Source organism: Macrobrachium rosenbergii, chromosome 40, assembly GCF_040412425.1.
Source record: "Macrobrachium rosenbergii isolate ZJJX-2024 chromosome 40, ASM4041242v1, whole genome shotgun sequence".
NCBI lineage: Eukaryota > Metazoa > Arthropoda > Malacostraca > Decapoda > Palaemonidae > Macrobrachium > Macrobrachium rosenbergii.
In genome coordinates, this window is record NC_089780.1 from 4,831,521 (window position 1) to 4,855,332 (window position 23,812).

The 23,812-nt window shown below is 38.0% G+C and overlaps 1 protein-coding gene across 3 annotated transcripts in view; it reads left to right on the forward strand.

Moving 5' to 3' along the window:
* The first annotated feature begins 1,768 nt into the window (after positions 1 to 1,768).
* Positions 1,769 to 23,812, forward strand: part of LOC136826062 (crustacean hyperglycemic hormone-like) — a 67,171-nt gene continuing 45,127 nt past the window's right edge. For all 3 annotated transcript variants that reach the window (XM_067082960.1, XM_067082961.1, XM_067082959.1), the window contains exons 1-3: positions 1,769 to 1,914; positions 3,976 to 4,265; positions 15,378 to 15,640. In XM_067082960.1, coding sequence (XP_066939061.1) covers positions 4,254 to 4,265; positions 15,378 to 15,640 — 275 coding nt within the window. In that variant the 5' untranslated portion in view covers positions 1,769 to 1,914; positions 3,976 to 4,253. The remainder of the gene's footprint in view (positions 1,915 to 3,975; positions 4,266 to 15,377; positions 15,641 to 23,812) is intronic.

The window sequence follows — 23,812 nt, forward strand, 5'->3', positions numbered from 1 at the left end:
TGTAAGCTGTGAGCACTTCGTCGTTCGTTAAAGTCCAGTAGTTGCCATTTCTTAATTTAATCCCTATTTGCATCGTATACATCTATGCAAGTGCCTTTTTGGAAAGATTTCCAAATGTAATGGTCTACATTCCTATAAAGTTTTAATCTAGAATTTTCAGTCATTATCTTCCAAGTAATCAGTACCAAACAATGTGAAAAGAAACTCATCCGTATGCACGATAATTAATTCCAACTGTCAACCGCTGGAGTGTCCAAGCATGATCTTTTTATTATTCCAGACCTTATTTAAACTGGCTTTATAATGAAATATGTCACCATAACATCACGAAGCAGTCGCTATAGTGAATTCGAAAGATAAAAAAGAAGAAGAAACTAACAAATTAATTAAGAAATTCACATTTATCGGGCTATCATACATCTGAATGTTTGCAGTGGGAGGAGTTTAATGATGTCACCAACAGAAAAGGTGGAGCTTTCCATCCAAGCTACTTGTGACTCCCATAATGTTACTGAAGAAAAGGTGGATTAAAAACGAAAATTTCATTTATTTTGTCTGTGTCTTTATGTCTGTCATGGGGTAGGGGTTTGACTTTGAGTTATAAACTTTTCCGGGGTGATATAGAGGCTGTGTGCAAAATTTTAGCTGGGTCTGTCAAGTGGTTTGGATTTCTATAGCAGCTAAACAAGTACACAAACATTCACTTATAATATATATGTATATATATATATATATATATATATATATATATATATATATATATATATATATATATATATATATATATATATATATATATTCACATACCGATTTTCCTGGCAGATCATGTTTGTACATGTGTAATAATATCAACATGATATGTATTGCCAATGAATGACAAACATCACTTGGAAATAATGTATGTATTCTTTTGTGCCTGTTGTTTGAGCTGGGAAGCGGGCGTTTGTTGTTTTTGGCTTTCCACTTGCCGCCATTCGTCGAGGCGCGCTTTGCTATGATGTATTCCTTTAAATTCTGAATAAAACTTGGAATGTCATGTCATGTTTCTGTCCGACTACCTTGTAGTTAGTCTGGTTGATGAAAACACTACACGACCTCTAAAAGATAATGGTACTCATAAAATTACATAAATACATTGATTATAATAAAACTTAACATTAAGATGATCTCATAACCATACTGTTAGTCACACTGCTTTCAAGGTTCTCATCCGTTAGTGAAGCCCGCTATTTCTCGTCATTATCCTCAGTCAGTGCTGCATAATTTGCAAACATCAGGCATTCCACACTTCGTTCATGACGCACATAGTCCAAACACACAACTTTGCACCATACCTGCTGCCCTTTCTCTGACTCTCTGATTCAAGTCTTGGATCTTTATGGGAAATCATGGAAGCACTTTTGTTTCGTAATAGGATTCAAGAGTAAGTCCATTTCAGCTCTTACACACATGTATCCGCTGATTTCAGGTACACGTTAATGATTGGGGTGGAATAGATCTTGCCTCCACATATACATGTCGAAAGATGAACCTCATCATGAAAGTGCTTTACCGCATTTCCAAGTCTTTGCAACGAAAACTGCCTATTTTGAATGCCATGTAACCTATTGTGATGGAAAGTCTGTAATGGGTAGAAATATGACACCCGAAGTTTATTACACTCAGCGGTGACAGGTATACATTTATATTTACCCCAAATATACTCTTAACTGAGTATATAATGGCGCGTCATCACCTTTAGTATGTACCCCACCAGATGGTGTTACTGAGGCTTCCATTGCAAATATGAGTCACTGGCCGCAGCCTCCTTCTCAACTCCCAGCCTTGCATTTATTCTGGTACGTTTGAAACGGAGGATTAGTCACGTTCGTATGATGACCCGGATAGATTCTCGCCGTTTTCCTACTTGTGGAGGTACGTAAGGGGTCATGTTCAGTCATTTTGAAAATAATCGTTTCGAGCAGTTCCTTTCCTGGTTTCACTTTGGTTCCATTATTTTGTCTGGGGCCAACTCTACGAATTTTCGCGAATGTTGTTTGCTTCTCATGCGTCATGAGATTGCCACCAGACTGTCCGATGGACATTCTTCTGCTCCAGTATTTGTTTCTTACACCTCCTCTTTCCAGAATTTCTAGTCTCTCTCTTTTCCTTCCTCCACACTTGAATAATATACGGTGCTCCTTCCTCAACCGAGTGAACTGGTATTTACTGAACACCTTTTTGCAAACCAATTGCACGAATGTCACAGAGATCCTGTAGAGAGAGAGAGAGAGAGAGAGGGAGACCTCATTTCATACCAAGTGAGTCAGGGTATCTTTATCGTTTCATTAAAATTGTAATAGCAATGATATTAATAATAATATTTTATTATCATTCTTCCTCCGAGTTCATACTGTCCTACAGTTATCATCACTCCTCTGATCACTTTCTACTATGATGCTGATTATTTCTTTGGGTTACACTACAGTTGGATTCCTCCTCTGTCTACAGAAAGGTTTGCAGGTATTTTGTGTAAACACTTACATATTGCAGATATTTTTGTGCCTTTTGTAAATCTTTTTAACTTATGCTGGAGATTTAGAGAATTCCTAGCCTCTGTAAAATAGCTGTCTTTTGTGGATCATACATAACTGAAATGATCAAATGAAATGACTTATTTGATTTTATGAAACTGAAGCTGTCAAACCAAGCACTGGGGCACTTTCGGTTATTCAGAGCTTAAGACAGTGAAAAGGAGTTGGAGTGACTGGACAGCAAAATAAAGACATCCAGAAAATAAAAGAGATGTAGGCCAAGCATCTAAAAAAGTGGAACTGAGAGAAAACCCTACACTGTCCCGAGTAATAGTTGTGAGAAAGATTGGCAACCACAAGTGAAATGACATGATTTCCTTCTCGTGGAACGAAATCACAAACTGTGAACGTGAATTCGAGAGAGCAAAAACCTCGGGACTAATATTTAGATAGCAGGGAAAACAGGCGACGGGCGCCGTGACGAAAGAAGTAATCCAGTTTATCACAAGAATAAATGGCAGGAACTGAAATTGGAATGGGAGACGCTGAAGGAAAACAGAGAAATAAACAGAAAAAGAACTTCGTTAAACACGGGGAAATGACGAGAGGCAACTGCGAGGACGTCACGTCATGGTATTTTACCCTTGCTGGTGGTAGGGTTGGGATGGTTAGAGGTGGTGGGGTGGGGGTAGCGGGGGCACCTAGGAAGGAAACGATCTCAGGAGGAAATGCCAACCTTTAATTACTCACGTATTGTAATCTAGGCTGTATGCTGCCCTTTTTCAATGAAAGCACCCCCCCACCCCCCGCCGTCTCTCTCTCTCTGCATTTGGCTAACTGTGCATCAAATAAAGCCCATTAACAGAAAAACGTCGACTGATTCAGCTTAATACATTTAAACGCACAGTCCCACATCATGAGCATCATGTTAACGCTAGTAACACCCTCCAAGTCTACTTAATACAATATACTGTATATATATATATATATTTATATATATATATATATATATATATATATATATATATATATATATATATATATATATATATATGTGTGTGTGTGTGTGTGTGTGTGTATGTATATATATATATATATATATATATATATATATATATATATATATATATATATATATATATATATATACTGTATATATCTATATATATACATACATACATACATACACACACATTTACATATATTTATATCTTTCCAAGTTTTCTTAAAATAAATTTACTGTATACATATTGTACATACAGATATCTATATATATCAATCCATTTTTTCTCTCTCTCTCTATATATATACAGTACACAACACTTATGACTACTCACCACCCAAATATTAAAATACCTTATAAACAATTTATTTGAAACCAAACTCTACAGTAAAGCACATCTGTATTGAAATTTCTCTAAATATGTGTATTAAGGAGGTATTTTCCCACCATACATTGCAGTTTACCTGGAGAGATAAAAGAGATCAGGCAACTCAGCCTTATACGTTGCCACATGAGAGCCGGGATGGGGGAGGGTACAGACTTGGTTGCGGGCTCTTGTGCAGACGGTACACTGGTACAGTAGTGTGGTGAGGAAGCTGTTGGTGCTCAGGCGCCTGGGAGAGTTCCAGATGGGAAATAACGTTGGCAGTCTTCTTCGTCTCTTTTTTATCATAACTTCTGAAGAGACGTGATCTTAGTAAATCAGCATTGCTAGTGATTCCTGGATTCATCAAAACATGTACCATAAGGTTAGTTTCTTTTGACAATTAAACAATTTCTTTAAAGATTTTTTCCTTTTCGATCCGTACTTCGGATTGACAGCTACTTTCCGTTGTTTGGGTACCTCTGAAATTGTAAATGACCGCTACAAACAGAGCTGTTCTTATGCTGACATGACCATCTCAAAACAAGATTTTTTAGTGATAGCCTTGTCATTTTTGTTGAGCATAAAGAAAGAGTATTTCTACCACTTCTTTATGTACATTACACAAACACGCACACACACATTATGCACACACACACACACACACACACACACACACACATATATATATATATATATATATATATATATATATATATATATATATATATATATATATATATATACATACGAGTATATCCTACATACTTTACAGGGAATATGTGAAACCAGGGATTTCACGAAATCCTTATGGAATATGTGAAATGACCAATTCGCTTAGGGACATTTGATCCCCGAGGGCTAGTACTAAACATGGCAAAACAATGATTAATCTACAGTTTCGCAGTGTTTCGTATTAGCCGAGGGTCAAATGTATTTTGCCGTGTTCAATACTAGCCTCAGGGGGATCAAATTTCCCAAAGTGCATTTGATCCCCAGGGACTAGTACTAAACACAGTGAAACACATTTGACCCCCAGGGGGCTAGTAGTAAACATGGCGAAACAGTGTAGATGAATCACTGTTTTGCTGTGTTAAATACTAGCCCTCGGGGATAAAATGTTCCCAGGCAAATTGGTCATTTCACACATTCACCAGGGATTTCACATATTCCCTGTAAATGTATATATATATATATATATATATATATATATATATATATATATATATATATATATATATATATATATATATAAGAAGAAGATTCAGAAGATGAAACAAGCCCACCAGAGGGGCCATTGACTTGAAATTCAAGCTTCCAAAGAATACGGTGTTCATTAGGAAGAAGAGGGGAGGGGGGGGGGTAAAGGGAAATAAGCAAAGAAGAGATCACGCTTATTAAAAAAGAAAAAGTAAGAGGTAAAGGGAAATACATAAAGAAGAGATCACAAATAAAAAAAAATCAATTAATAAATAGATTAAAATGCCCGTGCTGCAAAGTGGCTATAAGTAGTCTAGAAATGTTTATATTGAAGGCATATTCGGTTTAATAAAACATCATTGGATTCCCTGTAAACTTTTATCTCCCGTTATTAATAAAATGGGTTTCCACAACGTTCGTTAAGAGCGCAGAATCTGAAGAACTGAGCCTGAGAGAGACAAGCCCTGTATGAATATACTTGGTAATGTAGGCTAATTGTGTAAATGACATAACATACGGCTAACTGCGTGCATTTTTAGATAGGACCACAAAATAATCTCAAAGTAAAAACAGTTCAAGTTCTTCTAATATAATTTTTGAACACAGTATTCCATCTTTTAAACAGCGGGATTTTCAAAAATAATTTTGGAGTGAAAAGGAAGAGACCGAGGAAATCTTTCGGCCAGCTCCAAACCGAATGCCTGACCACCCTCAAGCTGCAGAAGATAGTTTTGAGAAAGCTCGAGTATCTGTTGCAGTTCCCAAATTCTGAAAAACTGCTTCGAAAATGGCAAGAGATGTTGATACAAAACTGTTCCGATTTACCCACCCACTCGAGAAGGTTACCCTTAGCAAATACTGGTATTCGTAGATCTTGCCATGACATTTCGCGCTAAAGGCTCGTAGATGTGGGAGAGGAACGATCGGAACTGCGTGACCTGCTGAGGTGACTAAGTTCCGCAAGCGCCAAGAGAAGCAATGATCTAAGGAGTTATCTATTCATTTCTTGTGACTTGCTCACATGATCTCATTTAATCGAATGACGGCATAGATTTCCCCGTAGCACATGGAAATAACTAGATTCTTCCTCTCCAGGCTACCAGTGCGTCTGTTTAGTTCTGCAAACCAGGCAATCTTTGATACCTTTAATCCTCTCGTTGTATGAACTCGGTTAACTTTGGTTAAGTATTGTTCTATTACACACGCAGGCTTCCCTTTCATTATTTGTAAAAAAAAAAAAAAAAAAGAATATTAAAGGATTCCATTTTCTCATTTATCAAGCAGTTACTTTTGAGTTTAATTATCAGATTTTTGTAAGGTTACTCGATTCCTTAATTGACGAGTATTAACATGAACTTTTTCTTGGCGAGCAATGGACTGACTACAAGTTGCTGCCTCCCACAGCCACAGGGCTCAGGTTAAAAGAAACGATGATGAATATGCAAACTGGTGTACTTCGATCGTCACGTTTTTCCTTCAGTGTAATATTACTGTTACGCGAGTAAATGTTTTCAAACCACCTGAAACGAATTCATTAAAATCAGTGTTGGAAACGGAAAACTAAACAAGAGCGAAGGCGCTGAGCAAGAAATGTAATGTCATCCGGAAAGATGATCTCAGGTATTGACAGACATCCAACCGCAGAAAGGAATCGACTGTTACAAAAGAGACTGTTCCACCTTTTGTTTTACTTTTTATCTACCGGTAATTTTTCGGAATAGAAGCAGCCAAGTCAGGAAAACAAATATTCCAAACTCGAGTTAAGGTGTATACTTAGAAAAGTATTGTTTCTCATAAAAAGACTAATTATTACGATAATGTTATGAACATAACCGTTCTTATTATTCTGAGATCTGGTGGTCCTTCTATTTGCAACTGCCAAACTTCATTTAACCCATGGACTGCTGTTGAGCATCCTAGCAATGCGGCGAGTACCGAACTTGTTACCCCACTGTCCCCAGGTGATACCGTACAGCGTTGCATAGAAATTCGCTCAGGATAATTATGTCACAACTCCCTCTTTCCGAAAAAGAAATGTTCAGAAAAATCTTGAAAGGAATTTCAAGAACTGTGAAGGTCGGTCGGTTGCATGTCACAACTCAGTGTTGTGCAGTACCGAACCCTCGTCCAAGTGTGCAGCAAATCACGAGTGCATTCACGCACTCTCGGCCCTCTTTCATATTACCACCAGCGTTGATGGTATGAGTGTTTTTATAGAATACAAACAAATGACTGGACGTGTTTTGCGTTGTACTGAGGCTGACAAAGAAAATGGGCGGAAAAGTAAAATTAGTGACTAAATTTATTTTAAAAAATGAAAACATACACTAATTGCTTCTTCTGTTCACATGTACATTACTAGTCCAACCGAAAAGAGAGAGAAAACTTCAAAACGATTTTGCCAGAAACAGACTCATCTTCTTCAATAATCATTTCCTTTCCCATTTTAAAATGAAGAGATACGAATATAGTTGTTTGTTATTTTTTCTCAACAACGAAACTAGATTTGACCTCTTGCCTTGGGATGAGGAAATGAGTCGGGAATCAAACTTGGGGCGGTCGCCTTCTGCAAATGATATAATATTGGTTGGAAATAGTGTAGAAACTCTCCACAAACTGGTGAAAGTAGGAAAGGATTGTAGCAAATTTTCTCGACAGCAACTCGGTGCATCTGGCTCTTGCCCGATGCAAAAAATAAAAAAAAATAAATAAAAAAAACGACACTGAACCAGCACAAACAGGTGGCGGCTATACAAACACGAGAGCATTTTCAAGTTTTATCACAAAAATAAACTATAGCAATACAAAAATATACCCGCCCTATTCACATTTACGTTAATTACCAAAATACAATCAATTTACACGAAAATTACTTTAACACTGGCTATAGCTGGGGTAGCAGACACTGATGACCACAAGGTCATCGAGAAATACACGAATCAAACTCACAGAAAAAGGAATTGCACCCAGGTACTAAGCGTTCTGCTTTAACAATGACAAATTCTGAAAGTAATTCCATACACAGAGAATGAATCCTGGACAGCGTGTGGGTTGCTTACTAAGACACTAAAAATTGTCTAAATTCTAACAAGGTTACTTATATTCACTAATGATCATATACAACTTCATCACTGGGCATGATACATGTCCATGCAAAACAAAGGATGGCCTCGATTAAGACCGATAAAAATCACGGTGCGGGACTCACACATTCTATTGAGATTCAGGCATCAACCGGCTTTCATGTTTTAGAGCCTACGTGCAGAATTTTTGGCTCGCATGGTATCATGGGAAAAGTGGGCTCGCCCTGCTCTGCAGTAGTTTATATACGCCCACTTTCAGAATGTTCCAAAATTCCAGATTTACAAGGACCTTTCTACAGTGCAAAACTTCTGTTAATTAAAAGTGCAACCTACTGTACACTTTCTAAAAATAAAGAACACGTTGCAAACGAAATAATTACAGCATTTTACAATTCAGAATCATCACGTCCTTCCACGTCAGCCGGCTCAAAGCGTAGTCGGCACATACGTTGCAATTTCTACTGATATATTAAAACGACTAGATGGGAGTTTTATGTTGGCAAAATCCCTGCAGAATATTTTGTCGACAAGGATTTTAAGAGGGCAAAGGCAAATGTAAATGTGAGTAACGCCATAATAGACAGGTTACGAGGGTAAGTGGAAACCAGAAAAACTGAACAAAGAATGCTGATACAGATGACAAAAGAAGAGAAGTTGATTCCTATATATGCTTGGGAGTAAATGTAATGGAAGAGGGTAGGGGAGAGGAGAGTGAGGCGAGTCGCGGGACAGACGAAGCGGAGAAGCTTTGTGCAAAAAATCTGGATGCTGATTGGACTGTCTATAAAAGAAAAGGTTGCAGCTGAAGGTTGCCTCACTTCATAGAAGTGAGGCATTGATGTTGGATGTGGATGAAACAAATAAGGCTGAAGCTGTTTGAGTAGCTTATGTTGCGTAAGACAAACTGAAAGGGTTAGAGAGGTGGAGATACGTAGATGCAGAAGGAATGAAGGAGGAGAGGTTGGTGAAAGTGTATAGTTTGGAAGTTCTGGCTATCTAGAGGTGAACGGTGCAGTTTGTTTAGTGAGGTTCGATGTGTTGTTGTTGAGTCTTCTAATAGTGTCACCTTTTTACGGGATACACTTACGATTTAGCAAATGAGGTATGACGGAGGCAGTGAACAGTGTGTGTGTATGGGTTTGTGTACACATATTTGAAGCTTAGTCATGTGATTATGGAACACACCAACTGGCAGTCTTCTAACGTCGTAACGTTGCTAAGAGGCACCGCACGAAGGGTATGACCGAATGACGGGAATCAAGAGCCCATTTTCTATTCTTAGAAGAACATGAAAATGCGAACGTACTGAGAAACGAACCCTGATATCATGCCGGCTCTGTGAAAAGGAAATCCTTATTAAGCCTGAGAGTTTCAACATTAATAATTAGAAAATGGAAGTGAAAAAGTAAAACATAATGAAGTTGAATTTCAAACTGATAAGTAGCAAATATTTTGAATATGATTAAGACGAATGAACATGTAGCTGATATGAATACTACTAATTAACAAACTTAATTACTGGGATAAAGGCAAGGAGAAAACAAGAGCATTCAGGATGACCGGCGTTGGTGGTGCTGCAGGTCAAACCAACTGAGGTTCAGTGGAATTTCCTGCACAGACAAGCCCAGCCTGTCTTTTCGCCCAAAATGTAGACTGTGGACCTTCCTTTTACCCAGCTGGTTTCCCGTTGCTGGAGAAGAGAGGAGACGGCTGGTTTCTAACCTGGAGGTAATTAAGTAAGTCGAGAGGGGAGTCATTTCGCCCCTCCATATTCCTTGACTTAATATGGTCCTAATTACAAAAATGATTTATAATAAAAGTCTCCCATCCTGTTCTTCAGGATTGATGTTGCGTTTTTACTAGAATGGAAAAAGAAACCTCCTCACACTGTTGGCAAGGATGTTAATAAACAATGCTTGACCAAGGCAACTAGGCTCATGCCACGAGGGGGAAGAGCCCAATACTTCCTCATGATGCGGCAAAATGTCGCACTCAGAGAACAGGCAGTGACAGAGGTAAAACGCAGATCTTAATTGACCGCGCTTCACAGCCATCTGCCAAAACCAATCAGTTTCAGAACGTTTGAAATGATTGACACTTCCCTTAGAAACTAAGAACTAGGTCGTCAAGGGTAACTGTAATTTACACTGATGGCATACCAGCAATACCAGGAGTTCTCTCTGATCTCCGAGCAAGTGTAAAAAATATGATTTTTCTCTTTTCACACACACTGCTTAATTCCCTGTTATGTATTCACTCACGATGACTCAGTTGCTAATATTGATGTCAATAATGAGAATCGATTCTTTTTTTTTATCTCAGTCAGAAAAGCTGTCAGTTCTGGGAAGAGGAAACCATTAACATCCTGAATCCTGCATTTGTCACGCTAGATTTTCCAGTAAGATCCAGCAATTCTGCTTTGTCCTGCTATAACACTTCCTCTGTTTCCCTGAGAGGACAAATTCAGGGGATTTAATTACGCAGCAAAATCTACAAGATAAGCAAGTTGTATGAGGAACACAACGTTCGTCATCTTGTCATGCAGTTTTGCAGTTTTTTCTTTGTCTAAGACAGTGTTGCTATCTCTCATAACTCCAGGACATGATGTAGGACGTCACCACAAGACAGTCTGAGCATCCTCTGCTCCAATCAGCTTTATTTGTTCTATTTTCTTAGTGGTATTTCTGGTCCACATAACACAGCAGGAATTACCATGTAAACCACCAAATCCCAGCCGGAGGGAATAATTGGAGAGAATTTATCAGGTATACTCTGCCACTAGAGTCTCCTTTAAGCTGAGGGGAAAGGAACATATGGTGGAGAGAAGACCTGCCATGTTACATGCTCTAGAAGCGGCACCACTTGAGAAAAGACAACAGAATAAGTTAGAAGTGGGAGAAATGAGGATGCTCAGATGGATGAGTGGAGCAATGGAAGGTGACAGGGTCAGAAAAGAATACATTAGGAGATCAGCGGAAGTGAATGATGTGTCAAAGAAAGCCCAAGAGTCACCATGATGAGCTGCGTGTTACAGGAGAGACCACAGAAGTGGAGGTTCCAGGAACATGAAGAAGGAAGGCCGAAGAGGAGATGGAGACAGCATTCAAGAAGATGAGAGCTTAAAGAACAGACGAAGGGAGGACACAAGGCAGAGACTTCTGAAAAAGGCCAATTAAAATGAGTGACCGCGACTTGGGATTTTGCTGAGAAAAAGAAGCTGTATCTGCCAAAAGTGAGCTTGTTTAGATTTGTGAAGATGGAACACTGTCAATAGGCCATCTACAACAAAGTGCTTCATGTTGTCGATGACATGCACTGTTCACTGTCTATGACTGAGTTGTCATCAATAACCTAGATGTTGTGACACCAGTTCTTATGATCATTATTCAATCAGTCAGTCTCTGGTTGAGCAACACACTAAAAATATAATTTAAAAATCACTTTTATCCATTATTCTATTTGTGAATTATTTTTCTAAACAAGTTATGCCTTACTGAACTGAATAATATATATATATATATATATATATATATATATATATATATATATATATATATATATATATATATATATATATATATGAAATAAATAAAAACAAAATCCATGAAGGAAGAAGAAACAATGGATTACTGCAAGGTCTTTCGACTTCTTGTCCTTTACTTAGCATACTGAAGAAATATAAAAAATAAGTCTACAAAGAGAGCTCGTATAAATGACAGATGGGGATTACAATGGAAAAAAATATGTACATGGAATCCAACACAATTGAAGAATTAGTAGAACTGCCAAAACAGGGTTAAATATTTAAGAGGTTTTACAAAGGATTAGGTTCAACAGCTCAGAGGCAGAGACAGGACAATTAAAATATTATACAAGGATGGTGACTGACCACCAAGAAATGTTATAAAAGTACAACACAATAATTCTCCTTTCGGTAAACAATAAAAATTTTTGCAAGGTGAACATTTTTACCAAAAATATATATATATATATATATATATATATATATATATATATATATATATATATATATATATATATATATATATATATATTAAACATGCAAACGCATAGAAAATATTTATATTTATATATTCATCGCATTCCATATTTCCGTGAATCAGTTATACATACACACACACACACACACACACACACACACATATATATATATATATATATATATATATATATATATATATATATATATATATATATATATATATATATATATAAATGTCTTTACTGTAATACAACAGTATGATATGAAGAAAACAAGACCCATAAAATACTATTTTGACGTTGCAACCATATATTTCAAGCACTTCCTTCTGTGCCCCTGTTCACTGGTAAAATGGTCACCTGCATACCAATGGAGACTTACTGCCACACCTACATATGCTTTGTATATACTCTTGTAACATTTCATCTGTCCATATTTTACCAGTGAACAGGGGCACGGAAAGAAGTGCTCGAAATATGTGGTTGCAACGTCAAAATAGTGTTTTGTGGGCCTTTTTATCTTCATATATATATATATATATATATATATATATATATATATATATATATATATATATACATACTAACTGACCAACCTGACACAGCTCAGGGTAACTTGGAATGACAACCGATAAACTTCTCACTTCCTTCCCCTCTCACTCTCTCCCCCTCTCTCCAACCCTCCGTCTCTTTCCCTCTTTCTTCTCCCTAACACCCCCTCTACTCTCTCTCAATCCTCTCCCTCTCACTCTTTCTTTCTCTCACTCTCTCCAACCCTCCCTGTCTCTTTCCATCTTTCTTCTCCCTAACACCCACTTTGCTCTCTCTCTCTCACTTTCTCTCCCTCTCACTCTCTCTCTCTCACCCCCTTCCCAACCCCCACCCTCTTTGGTGCCATTGATGTCTTACCCCCACAGTATTCTTTTCCAGATAGTAAGTTATATGTACACCGAAATTAGGCATGATAAATTCGTAGTTTATTTAGTCACTAAGTCTATGGGCAGAACCAGCCGCATTTCAGGAAAGCCCCTCCCACCACCACCCCCTTTGGTGCCCTTTTGGTCCTAGTAATTTGTTACCCCCACAGCACTGATTTCTAGATAGTAAGTCATATGTATAGCAAGTTTGGTTGAAATTTCTCAATGTATTTCTGAGCTACTCTGGCACATACACACATGCACATACATACATACATCCATTTTTATATATATATATATATATATATATATATATATATATATATATATATATATATATATATATATATATATATATATATACTGTGTATATGGCAGAATCCATGGAGAATTCATTGGCTAAATACACCAAGCTAGTCATTTCCTTGTGGTGAGCAGTTCTTAGCCAATTGCCATTGCCTATTGGTTTTTAACTAAGGTTATCTAGAAGGCGTCCAGTGTTGGCTCTGAAAAGACAAAGCACTCTGTGCCTTTACCTTTTCAACCATGTCACCGTCAACGATTCTTGGTGCTCTGCCTGAGCAAGGCTACATTATTCAATTGTTGGACAAGATTGTACTTAAAGGGGTGTTAACCTACTAGGCAACAAGTGCTCATACCTTAGGCTCAGGACCCTAATGCAGGTTCTCCCAGCTAGGCCAGTTGGAGATGGTGCTCACTAAGGACCACGGATGCAATTCGCTGAACGTATGCAACTGGAGGTTTGAGGTGAATAGAGATCTTTACAAGAAGAAGCACAGGGGAAACATGAGCAGCAGAATTTGACATAGGCCAGAGGCACTTTGTGCCAAGCAGCATTGGAGATGCTGATGATGATAATAAATATTTGCCTACACACACACACACACACACACACACACACACACACATATATATATATATATATATATATATATATATATATATATATATATATATATATATATATATATATATATATATATGCTATTTGGGCATATTTTCTATCTTGTGCAACTGCTATTGAAGATAATGACACTGTTCATAGATATCTTTTTATCAAGACTTTGAGTCAGTATATACTTCTTTTTCTATTCTATCAAGCTTCTCAGAAATAGGGAAAAAATTATTCAAGATTCTTTGCATTTACTTATTCTAGTCTGTCGACCTTTTCCTCACTCATCAGCGACGTCTTCAGAGCTAAATTACAAATTGGCATACAAGGTTTTTATTACTACATGTGGACTTTTAAATTTTAAACATGACATCATTGGGTGCTGAATTACTATTGGTCGGCGGGTCTCATTCTCTCACTGGTGGTCTGGGCGCAGCACGGGCATTCCTGGTGCTCCATAGGATGTGTCCTATGCAGCGACTTGCAGCAAAGGGTGTGATTCCCATCTCTGGCTGACAACGAAGCAAATCAAAACTACCGGCCAGAAACGGGAATCACGCCCTTGCCTACACCCTTTGCTGCAAGCCATGGCATAGGATGCATCCTACGGAGCACTAGGAATGGCCATGCTGCCATCCAGACCAGCAGCGAGAGAATGAGACCCACCGACCAATAGTAATTCAGCATTAAAACCAGAACTCACTCAGTTCACATCAACACATCAAAATTGATAAGAGAATCACAAAGAAATAACCACTGAATGTTAATCGTCATCTATGTTACAAATTTACCCTTTCTGCAAAAGAGAATCCCAGTCCCAGAGTGTTCCAGCAAATCTTTCTGGCTCAGCTCCACAACAGTGAATGTGTAACCTTTCACAAGAGCCCCTCGGACTTAGCCACTTTTCACAATACACAAACTAACACACACTTCCTTTGACACACTTAAAATCCAACTATAACCGGACAGCTTCTAGAACTTTTGATACACGTGTTGCTGACTCAGCTGTATCTAAGGGACTTTCGTCCATCCACTTCATGCTGAACTCCGCAGACCATCAGGCGTAATTTACCTCTGGGCTGGAATGCGCTGAATTCCGCAAAAATCTTACATTAACTCATAGCGACATGAACCATAGAAACATATATATATATATATATATATATATATATATATATATATATATATATATATATATATATATATATATATATATATATATATATATATATATATATCAAGTTAGTGGTATGGGGTCAATGCATCTTAGATCCCTATGCTCTTTCTATGAACTTAAAATTTTCAGTTCCAAATAATAATTAAATTCCGAGAACTGTAGCAGGCTTATGCCAACAAAATGTACTTGATGTAATGTTTCACAGATGTGGCCGTTGTTTTTCGTGGTGGTAATCATGGATGGTGAAGGCTGCTGGGTACTGGGTCAATCTTTCGGCGAAACTGACAACCACCATTCAGTGTCCGATGACGGGCTTCCTGTGCAGAGAAGACTTCATCTCAGCAAGCGGTCAATACCAGACAGTGATTGTAAAGGAGTTTACTACGCTGATTTGTGGAAAAAGCTCGTCAGAGTTTGTCGGGATTGTTACAATCTGTACAGGAAGCCGTATGTGTCTATAGAATGCAGGTAAGTCAGTCAGCCCTCCTCACAGGAAAACACTGAATAGCCCTGTAGTAGTAATTAGAATGCTCATTTCATTTTCTCGTAAGTTTAGCCACTAATTATGTAATAATTAATATATACTCTTCTGTTTTTTAAACGGTTTTTTGTTACACTTGTTCTGTTATTTCTGGTTCCTCTTCGCTCATTTGAGAGGCCACTCAATTCCGATGTCCTTTTTCTCCACTCACTGTCACCTTTGCATGGACTCTTGCAACCCCCTGGGGGAATGATTTCCTCGTGATCCTATTTTATGCCTCATTCAGTTGAGCCACACTGCACATCACCCCTCACTACACTGCCAATACATATTATAAAAATGGGTTCTCCCTTTCATCCCGTACAACCGATTCCCCCCCCTGCTCTCTCTCTCTCATATTTATTTATGTATATATGTATGTATAAGTGTATATAACATACATATTATATATATATGTATATATATACATATATATATATATATATATATATATATATATATATATATATATATATATATATATATATATACAGTACACATATATTTATAAGTATATATGTATGTATATAATATATATATATATATATATATATATATATATATATATATATATATATATATATATATATATATATATATATATATATATATATATATATATATAATATTTGTGTGTGTGTAGCACAGGACCAGCTTAGACACCCAAGTCTTCCTTTGCAAAATTAATTTTTTAGCAGCACTGCTAGTCAAAACACATCCTCTTGGGTTTGCACTTCATCCATGTATTTCCTGCGCGGTTGGGTTTCAAGTCCAACATGTGAAGCCTTCCTTCTCTCATGAAGTGGAATCCTAATTTATCCTGAGTTCTTTTCTACGCTGGTTTATGTTAACACTTTCCATAGATCTTGTTCCTACTAACTTTCGAAGACACTGAATGTGACATAACTGATTCGCCAACATTATTTCTCACATTTAGTTCAAGATTATTACAGTATCATTAAGTGACCTGCAGTGTCAATATTCATTGCTACTGAACGATTTATGAGTTACAAAATTTGGGCTGTCAGGCCAAGCATGGGGCATTTTCGGCCATTCAGCGCTTATGGCAGAGAAAAGACAGAGTTGGAGTTGGAGATCCAGAAAGTAATGGAGATGAAGTATGATAATCTAAAGGTGCAACTTAGAAAAAAACCACAGTTGCACTACGAAGTAACAGTTAGGGGTTTGAACGGTAAGACTGCAGAACGGAAGCAGAATGGTGGTAAAGTAAAGCCTAAATGGTGGAAGCATCTAGGGGCCGAAGGGACTATTGCAGACTACCTTGAGTATGTCTACAGTGCACCAGGTGAGGTGCACTGACAGCACTAACCCCCTGCTCGGGGACATTACTTGCTGAGCATAATTACATATGGAAGTCATAAGGCCAATGACTTCAACAAAAAGATTTCATAGAGTAAAATCTCCCAGAGCACAACAAGAGGGGAAAAATGGCAAAAAAACTCTATAGTAAACTTCAGTCGAGAAAGTGTTCATGCAAACAAACAAACAAACACATCAATGGCTGCCAAGATGACATGACTTATACCAAATGAGAAATGTGTAGCTGACCAAACTGCATGTCAGCAAATTTTTTAATTCACAATAAACTTTTTTTATTAGGACCTTGATGTTGCTGTTGGGCTTCTAATAATAATAATAATAATAATAATAATAATAATAATAATAATAATAATAATAATAATAATAATAATAAAGAATCTAGAAGCATCAAAGGAGGTAGAAAATAGTATGAAGTCTTGATTAAACCAGGGTTTGTTTTTATCTCAAGGACTGACACTGAGGCCAAAGAATGGTGTGAACATACAGGTCAGTGACCTTATGAGTACAGTGAAGTAAATCCTTGGGGGAAGGAAGAGCTCCATAACTGCTCAAGACACAGGTAATTTATTCAGTCTGTCACGAGTGTAAGGCCTCCCCAAATATAAGAATCATGCATTAAGATAGTGTAGATTACTTCCCACGTAAATCTCTATGAAGAACCTCTATCATATGCAGTAAACACTTAACTTTATGAGAAAGACATAGCTAAGTCTGTAATGCAATCTCTCCGAGATAAGTTGCTGGGTACTTCAAAACCCAAAACCCTGGAAGAACTGAATGGTACAATATCAAAATTTCCACACATCACTTGGAAGATAGGAGTATAAATCAGAGGAACATGTCACACAATGGTGTTAGCTTCGTCAAGGGCAGTAGCCAGAAGCTTTATATCTGGTGTGAAAAAAACGTGAAGTATGCAAATAAGAAATCAAAATTTGTTGACAACAACGATGTATCCCAGGAAGTGAAGATAACTTTTGACCGATCGTCACTGAATTAGTAATCAGGAATGTTCTTTGAACGCCTTGTCTCTTGAAGCAGCAACCAAAACGTTTACAATGAATGAAAAAGCATTGTATTATTCCCTGTATCTCTATGAGATGACTTGAGACTTGAGACTCTCCTCACCTCGCCCTTCTGGTCTTCTTTACTTTGCCACCGGTGGGCTCTTACTTTCATGATTGCCTGCAATTCTCGACACTTCTGGCATACTCATACACACACCCACTGACAATAGACATTACATACTCTCAGTTAACTGGAGCTGGAAATAGGAGTGGAATGGAATGAAGTATAGAGTTTAGGCCAAAGGCCACGCACTGGGACCTATGAAGTCATTCAGTGCTGGAAAGGAAATTGAGAGTAGGTAGGTTTGAAAGGTGTAACAGGAGGAGAACCTCAAAGCAGTTGAAGCACTATGAAATAATTGTTAGGAGAGGGTGGACAACAAGGTGGAAGAAAGATAATATGAATGGAGGTACAGTAAAAGGAATGAAAGGGGTTGCAGCTAGGGGCGAAGGGATGCTGCAAAGAACCTTTAGTAATACCTACAGTGCACCCCGTGAGGCGCACTGACGGCCCTACCCCCCTACGGGGGAGTTGGAAATGTCTTGAACTTATGGATTAGGTAAAACATTTAAGAAAATCATATTGACACACTTTTAAACAAATAGAATATACCAAAACTTCACTAACATCTTACTAAATTAAATACGCAAAAATAATCATCCACATGAAATTAACATTTTCAACAAGATTTCCCGAACGTTACAGGAATGGAAGATTTCATCTATTCTCGAAATTGCAGCACAGAAACGCTACTAAGGAAAACTGCACAAAGGGAAAAAGTCTCCATCACATAATTATGCTTTGACAGGAAATGATTTTGTACTACAGTCAGACCACCAAATAAAATTTCTGAACAAAGATAAGGCCAGCAAAATCAAACCATGTGGTTTCAGTTTTAGCTTCTTGGAAAATAAACGTGAAATGTAAAATAGCTGAAAACATTAAAATTCTGGTATATTTTAAGCTTCACATGCAGTAGCTCAAATCATCTCTCTGACCACGCTCCCTCTCCCCAAAATCCTGTCCCACTCATGAATGTCAGTCTCCAGTATTCATGGCACTAGGAATAGTGTATTCAAGATTGTGGTATCCCTATTTAACATCCTTATCACTAGATTGGTATGGCACCAGAGGGCAAAAGTAGTGAGCTGGTTACCTGCTAAGGCCAATCAGAAATGTGGACCGTGTAAGTTAGAAAATCAGAATTCTAGATTCAAATGACAAAGAGATTAAGATAATTGTCGACGTGACCAAAATGTACAACAGGAATTCATCATAATTTTGATCTGTGTTCCTGAGACATAATTGCAGCTTGTTTTGGCGAAAAGTGCTTAGTTGGAGAATGAATCAAATTTGCGGATAAGGGATATAAACAGAAAATGTTTTCCAATCGAGAGTAATGCGTTGCATCTCAAAGCATTAAGTCTCTCTGAAGACATCAGCAAGAAATCCTCCGGACCACGTAAAGCCGAGACATTTCAATCAACATAGATGGCTAAACTGATTCTGAAATCAATTCGTACTCACAATGTAAAAAACTGGCAGAGATGAAGCTGATCGAACAAGGATGATCCCTCCACACCAAGTTTTCCGTTGTGATGAGACAGGCGTGTTCTGGAAGACGATGCCATATCAAACATTTATTGACGAAAGTGCAAAGCAGTCAATGTGTATTGAAGGCATAGACGGATGGAACTTTACCTTATCTGGTGAAATGGCGCAAACTGAATGTAGGTGCAGTGATGCACAGTTCTAAACTTTGGTCTCTGGAAGATCCGACAGAAGGGTCATCTATTTGGGTGACTTGGGACACTGAATGCTGAAAAACATCTCACTCACTTATCACAAACTGGAACAAGATACTGTGACAAGTGGAAAACCGCTGCGCGTTTGAGGACAGATCGAGAACCATCTTCCTGTGTTTGGGAACACGAAGAGATATGGGAGTGTTAAATGCACAGGAACTTCTACTGGGAGGCAAGTATCTTCAATGCACCTCACGCACTGTACTGTAGGCATTACTAACGAGTATTTGCAGGGTCGCTTTGGTACCCGCTTCCTAACCTTTTACTCTGCCTGCATTCCCAGTTCTTTTCTTCCGCCTTGCTGTCCAACCTCTTTACCTACTTCTTAGGGCAACTGTGGGATTTCCTCTCAGCTTCACCTCTTTTGTTTTTTTAATCCCTTTATGTTGCTGAATGGCACAGGTGACCAAGTGGTTGGTTTTGTGGCTCAATTTTCGTGGTCACTCATTCCTATAGTGGAGCCAAAATGTTTCACACTTACTGTAGACTGGGAGAAGGTCAGATATTGGTCCCTCAGTTTGTAGTGTTGATTTGATCGCTAATTCTAATTGCGAGGTGATGGATGACAGGCACATTAGCCAATGCTTCCTGGTTGTCATTAGTACCTTCTTATAGCCTCAGTTCGGAGGCTGCCAAGCCCCTGGGTTTCATTCATGGATGAGAGTTTCATTGATGCTGTAGCTACAGAATTTCAGGCAATTATTGGTGCCTTAAAGCTTCACAACACTATTTCATTTATTTACTCATTTTCTGCAGCCATTTGATAAATTCATAGAACAGCTGGTTGCACACCGATCAGTTTCTCAAACTATGGAACCACAAAAATACACTACTTAAGACAACTGATCAGGTGTGATCACTATATAGTGGGCGGAATAATTTCCTCTTTCCCTCCCTTCCTTCTGAATTTAAACATATCTCTTATGCATCTCGTAGTCTCCTTCATCCATGTACCACATTCCTCCTCTTCTCTTTCGTTTAAGATTTTCGCCAAGGGCTCATTTCTTCTTTCCTCTTTCCTTTTCGCTAATTTGTCTTCCTCGTGCAATCCTGGTCTTGACGCTCCCAAGGTTCTCTTCCAACGCCGTTTTCTATTGGTCGTGTCTCCTTTCATTTCTTTTTCTGTTACATTTATCACTGCCGTCCCCTACACTATTACCGGTAAAACTAAGTCTTTCACTCATTAGTTTATGGCAGCTTATCGCCATCGCCAAGTCCGTCATGTCTGGCAGCCTCTCTGCTTCCTCCATCTTTTTCTTCTTTTTTCATTCTGTTTCTCTCTCTCAGTACTTTATGCTCTCTGCTCTGGCTATCCTTCATATTATATGATAATACACTGCTTTTGCTCTTCTTGCCAACTCTTAGTCTGTAATTACCACTGCTAATATTTTTCATAATTTCCTGTGGGTCTCTCGATACCTGTAATAATTAATAATGAACCTATCGGCTGCTGCGAAGACGATGTACTTTTAGAATCTGATTTTCAAACCCCTCTCCTTTGCTTTCTAGCTGTTTTATTACCTTACAGGTGATCAGCTTAAATATACTTGTTGATCCTATGCATGCTGGCTTTATACTGCTCGTTATTGCCAGTTCTTGACCGCTTGTAGATCTCTACTATTTCATGAGTTGTGCGTGGGGATATTTTGTATTCCTTCATCATTTATGTTATTTGTCAATTTTTGTGGGACTCCTCCACGATATATTGCAGAATAAATAAGTTATTCTGTGTCCTCCATTCTGTTGTGAATCCTGTTTCTTTAATTCGCAAATCTCTTTCCAGATGATCCTCTACTCGTCCTTCACTTTAAGTAAACCTTAGTTTTACCAGACCACTGAGCTGATTAACAGCTCTCCTAGGGCTCCTTCATTATAGACTGAAATAGCTTACATGATATATCTGTTAGGCTATGGGTCTTAGGCCTTTTACTGTTGGGGATCTTACTTTTTCCATCGTCCTTGTTCTAGTTTCCACTGGTTTCGCTTTTCCTTCTCCTCATCTCGTTTTACAGGCGTTTGGTTGGTATTTCTATAATTGAGCTTTTCAGTCGAGAAACATGCCAAGTGCCATTTTTAAAATATAATAAATTAAATTAAAATATACTTTGGCCCAGGATGGCGCTTGGCATGTTTCTCGACTGATAGATTCAATTTATCATCTTTCCACGTTGTGAATAATTTCAGTTTAAGGTCATGTGGGCCTGCTTCCTTCTTACTGTCATCCATCACTTTCTCTTTGGTATTATTGTTTTTCCAGTTAGAGCTCTTATGTCCTTGCGCTCCCTTAGTCCTCTTGGGTGTGCCTGTCCTGTAATGTTCATTTCCTTCTCGTCCTCATTCAGTGTTTTTCTCATTACCCCATGTCAATTTACCTTAACTTCATGCATATTTACCCTTCAAAATTTTCTATTTGTTCCTCTGCACTGCCATTTTGGTCATTTTCTCTCCATTGTCACTAGATAACCATTTCTTCTTCATTTTTCGTCTTTCCTCTTACTCTATCTATGCTTCTAAATATATTGTTTCTGTTTCCCCTTACTTCTTCAGCTTTCTTCAGTGCGTGTTCCCTCACCTCTTCTTTTGTAGCTGCCTGAGCTTTGTCTTTTCGATGCAGGCAGAGTTGGTGTACCCTTCTTTCTCTTGCCCTCTCAGGGAGCCTTTATGCCTTTTGGGGTTTTCCTCTTTTTGATTGATTGATTAGGAAATGTAGGTCTTGAAGACGAAGCGCCGGAACCCATCAGGATTATTCAGTGCCATAATGAAGGTGAAATATATAAATTAATGATATGATTGATAATGAACAGGTAAATGATGACATACTAGTAAAGTTCAGTGTTAAAATATGAATGTGAAAAATGAAGAATGATATTAGATAGAACCAACAAAAAATAAGTATATATTAAACTTTTATATTTAAGATACATGCTTAGTATATAAAACAAATATGACAAAAATCTTTTATTAAACATACTAAAATCATATCTCATGTGCCTGCAGCTGTGCTCTTATTCCCCTTTCTACATCATCCAATTTTTCCATCTTCAGTTCTCTTTCTGTAATTGTTTTTATCTATTCCCAGTTTCTCTTAAGCTTTCTCCATCTATTTATTAGTATACAACCTCTTCCTGTGGTCCTTTGTTGTCATTCTCTAACCCAGTGTTTCTGCTTACCTCAGCCTGGACCAGGTTGTGGTCTGAAATGTCTGTCTACCGTCCCCTTCCTCATCGTCTGTTTTCAGTTTTGTCAACGGATGATACAGGAATGGAATGGAATATACAATCCTGGCCACAGGCCAAATGCTGGGACCTATGAGGCCATTCAGCGCTGAAAGGAAAATTGAGAGAAAAGGTCTGAAAAGTGTAACAGGAGGAAAACCTCAAAGCAGTTGCACTATGAAACAATTGTTAGGAGAGGGTGGAAAGTAGGATGGAAGAAAAAAAATATGAACGGAGATAGAGCAAAAGTAATGAAAGGGATTGCAGCTAGGGGCCGAAGGGACGCTGCAAAGAACCTTAAGTAATGCCTACAGTGCACCACATGAGGTGCGCTGACAGCACTATCCCCCTACGGGAAAGTGATTATACATTATCCCGTTTACCAATTCTAGGTCTGTGGCACTTTTCTAGTTTGCTCTTTCCCAGGTATATACTTCTTTACATTTTCCATCATTACTTAAAAGGAATGTATTATGAGTACTCATCAATTCTTATCTCTTTCTTTTGTTTTCATTTCCCTTTGATATCCCAGGAGTCCCCATTGTCCTTTGAAATCACTCACTATTATTAAATCCTCTTCCTGCTCCACTTCTACTTCTTTTCTACCTCTGCTCGTATCTTGAAATTCTTCTTTCCCTTTCCCGCCCCCTGCACAGTCCATGTACATGTCCACCATTGTGAATTTTGTATT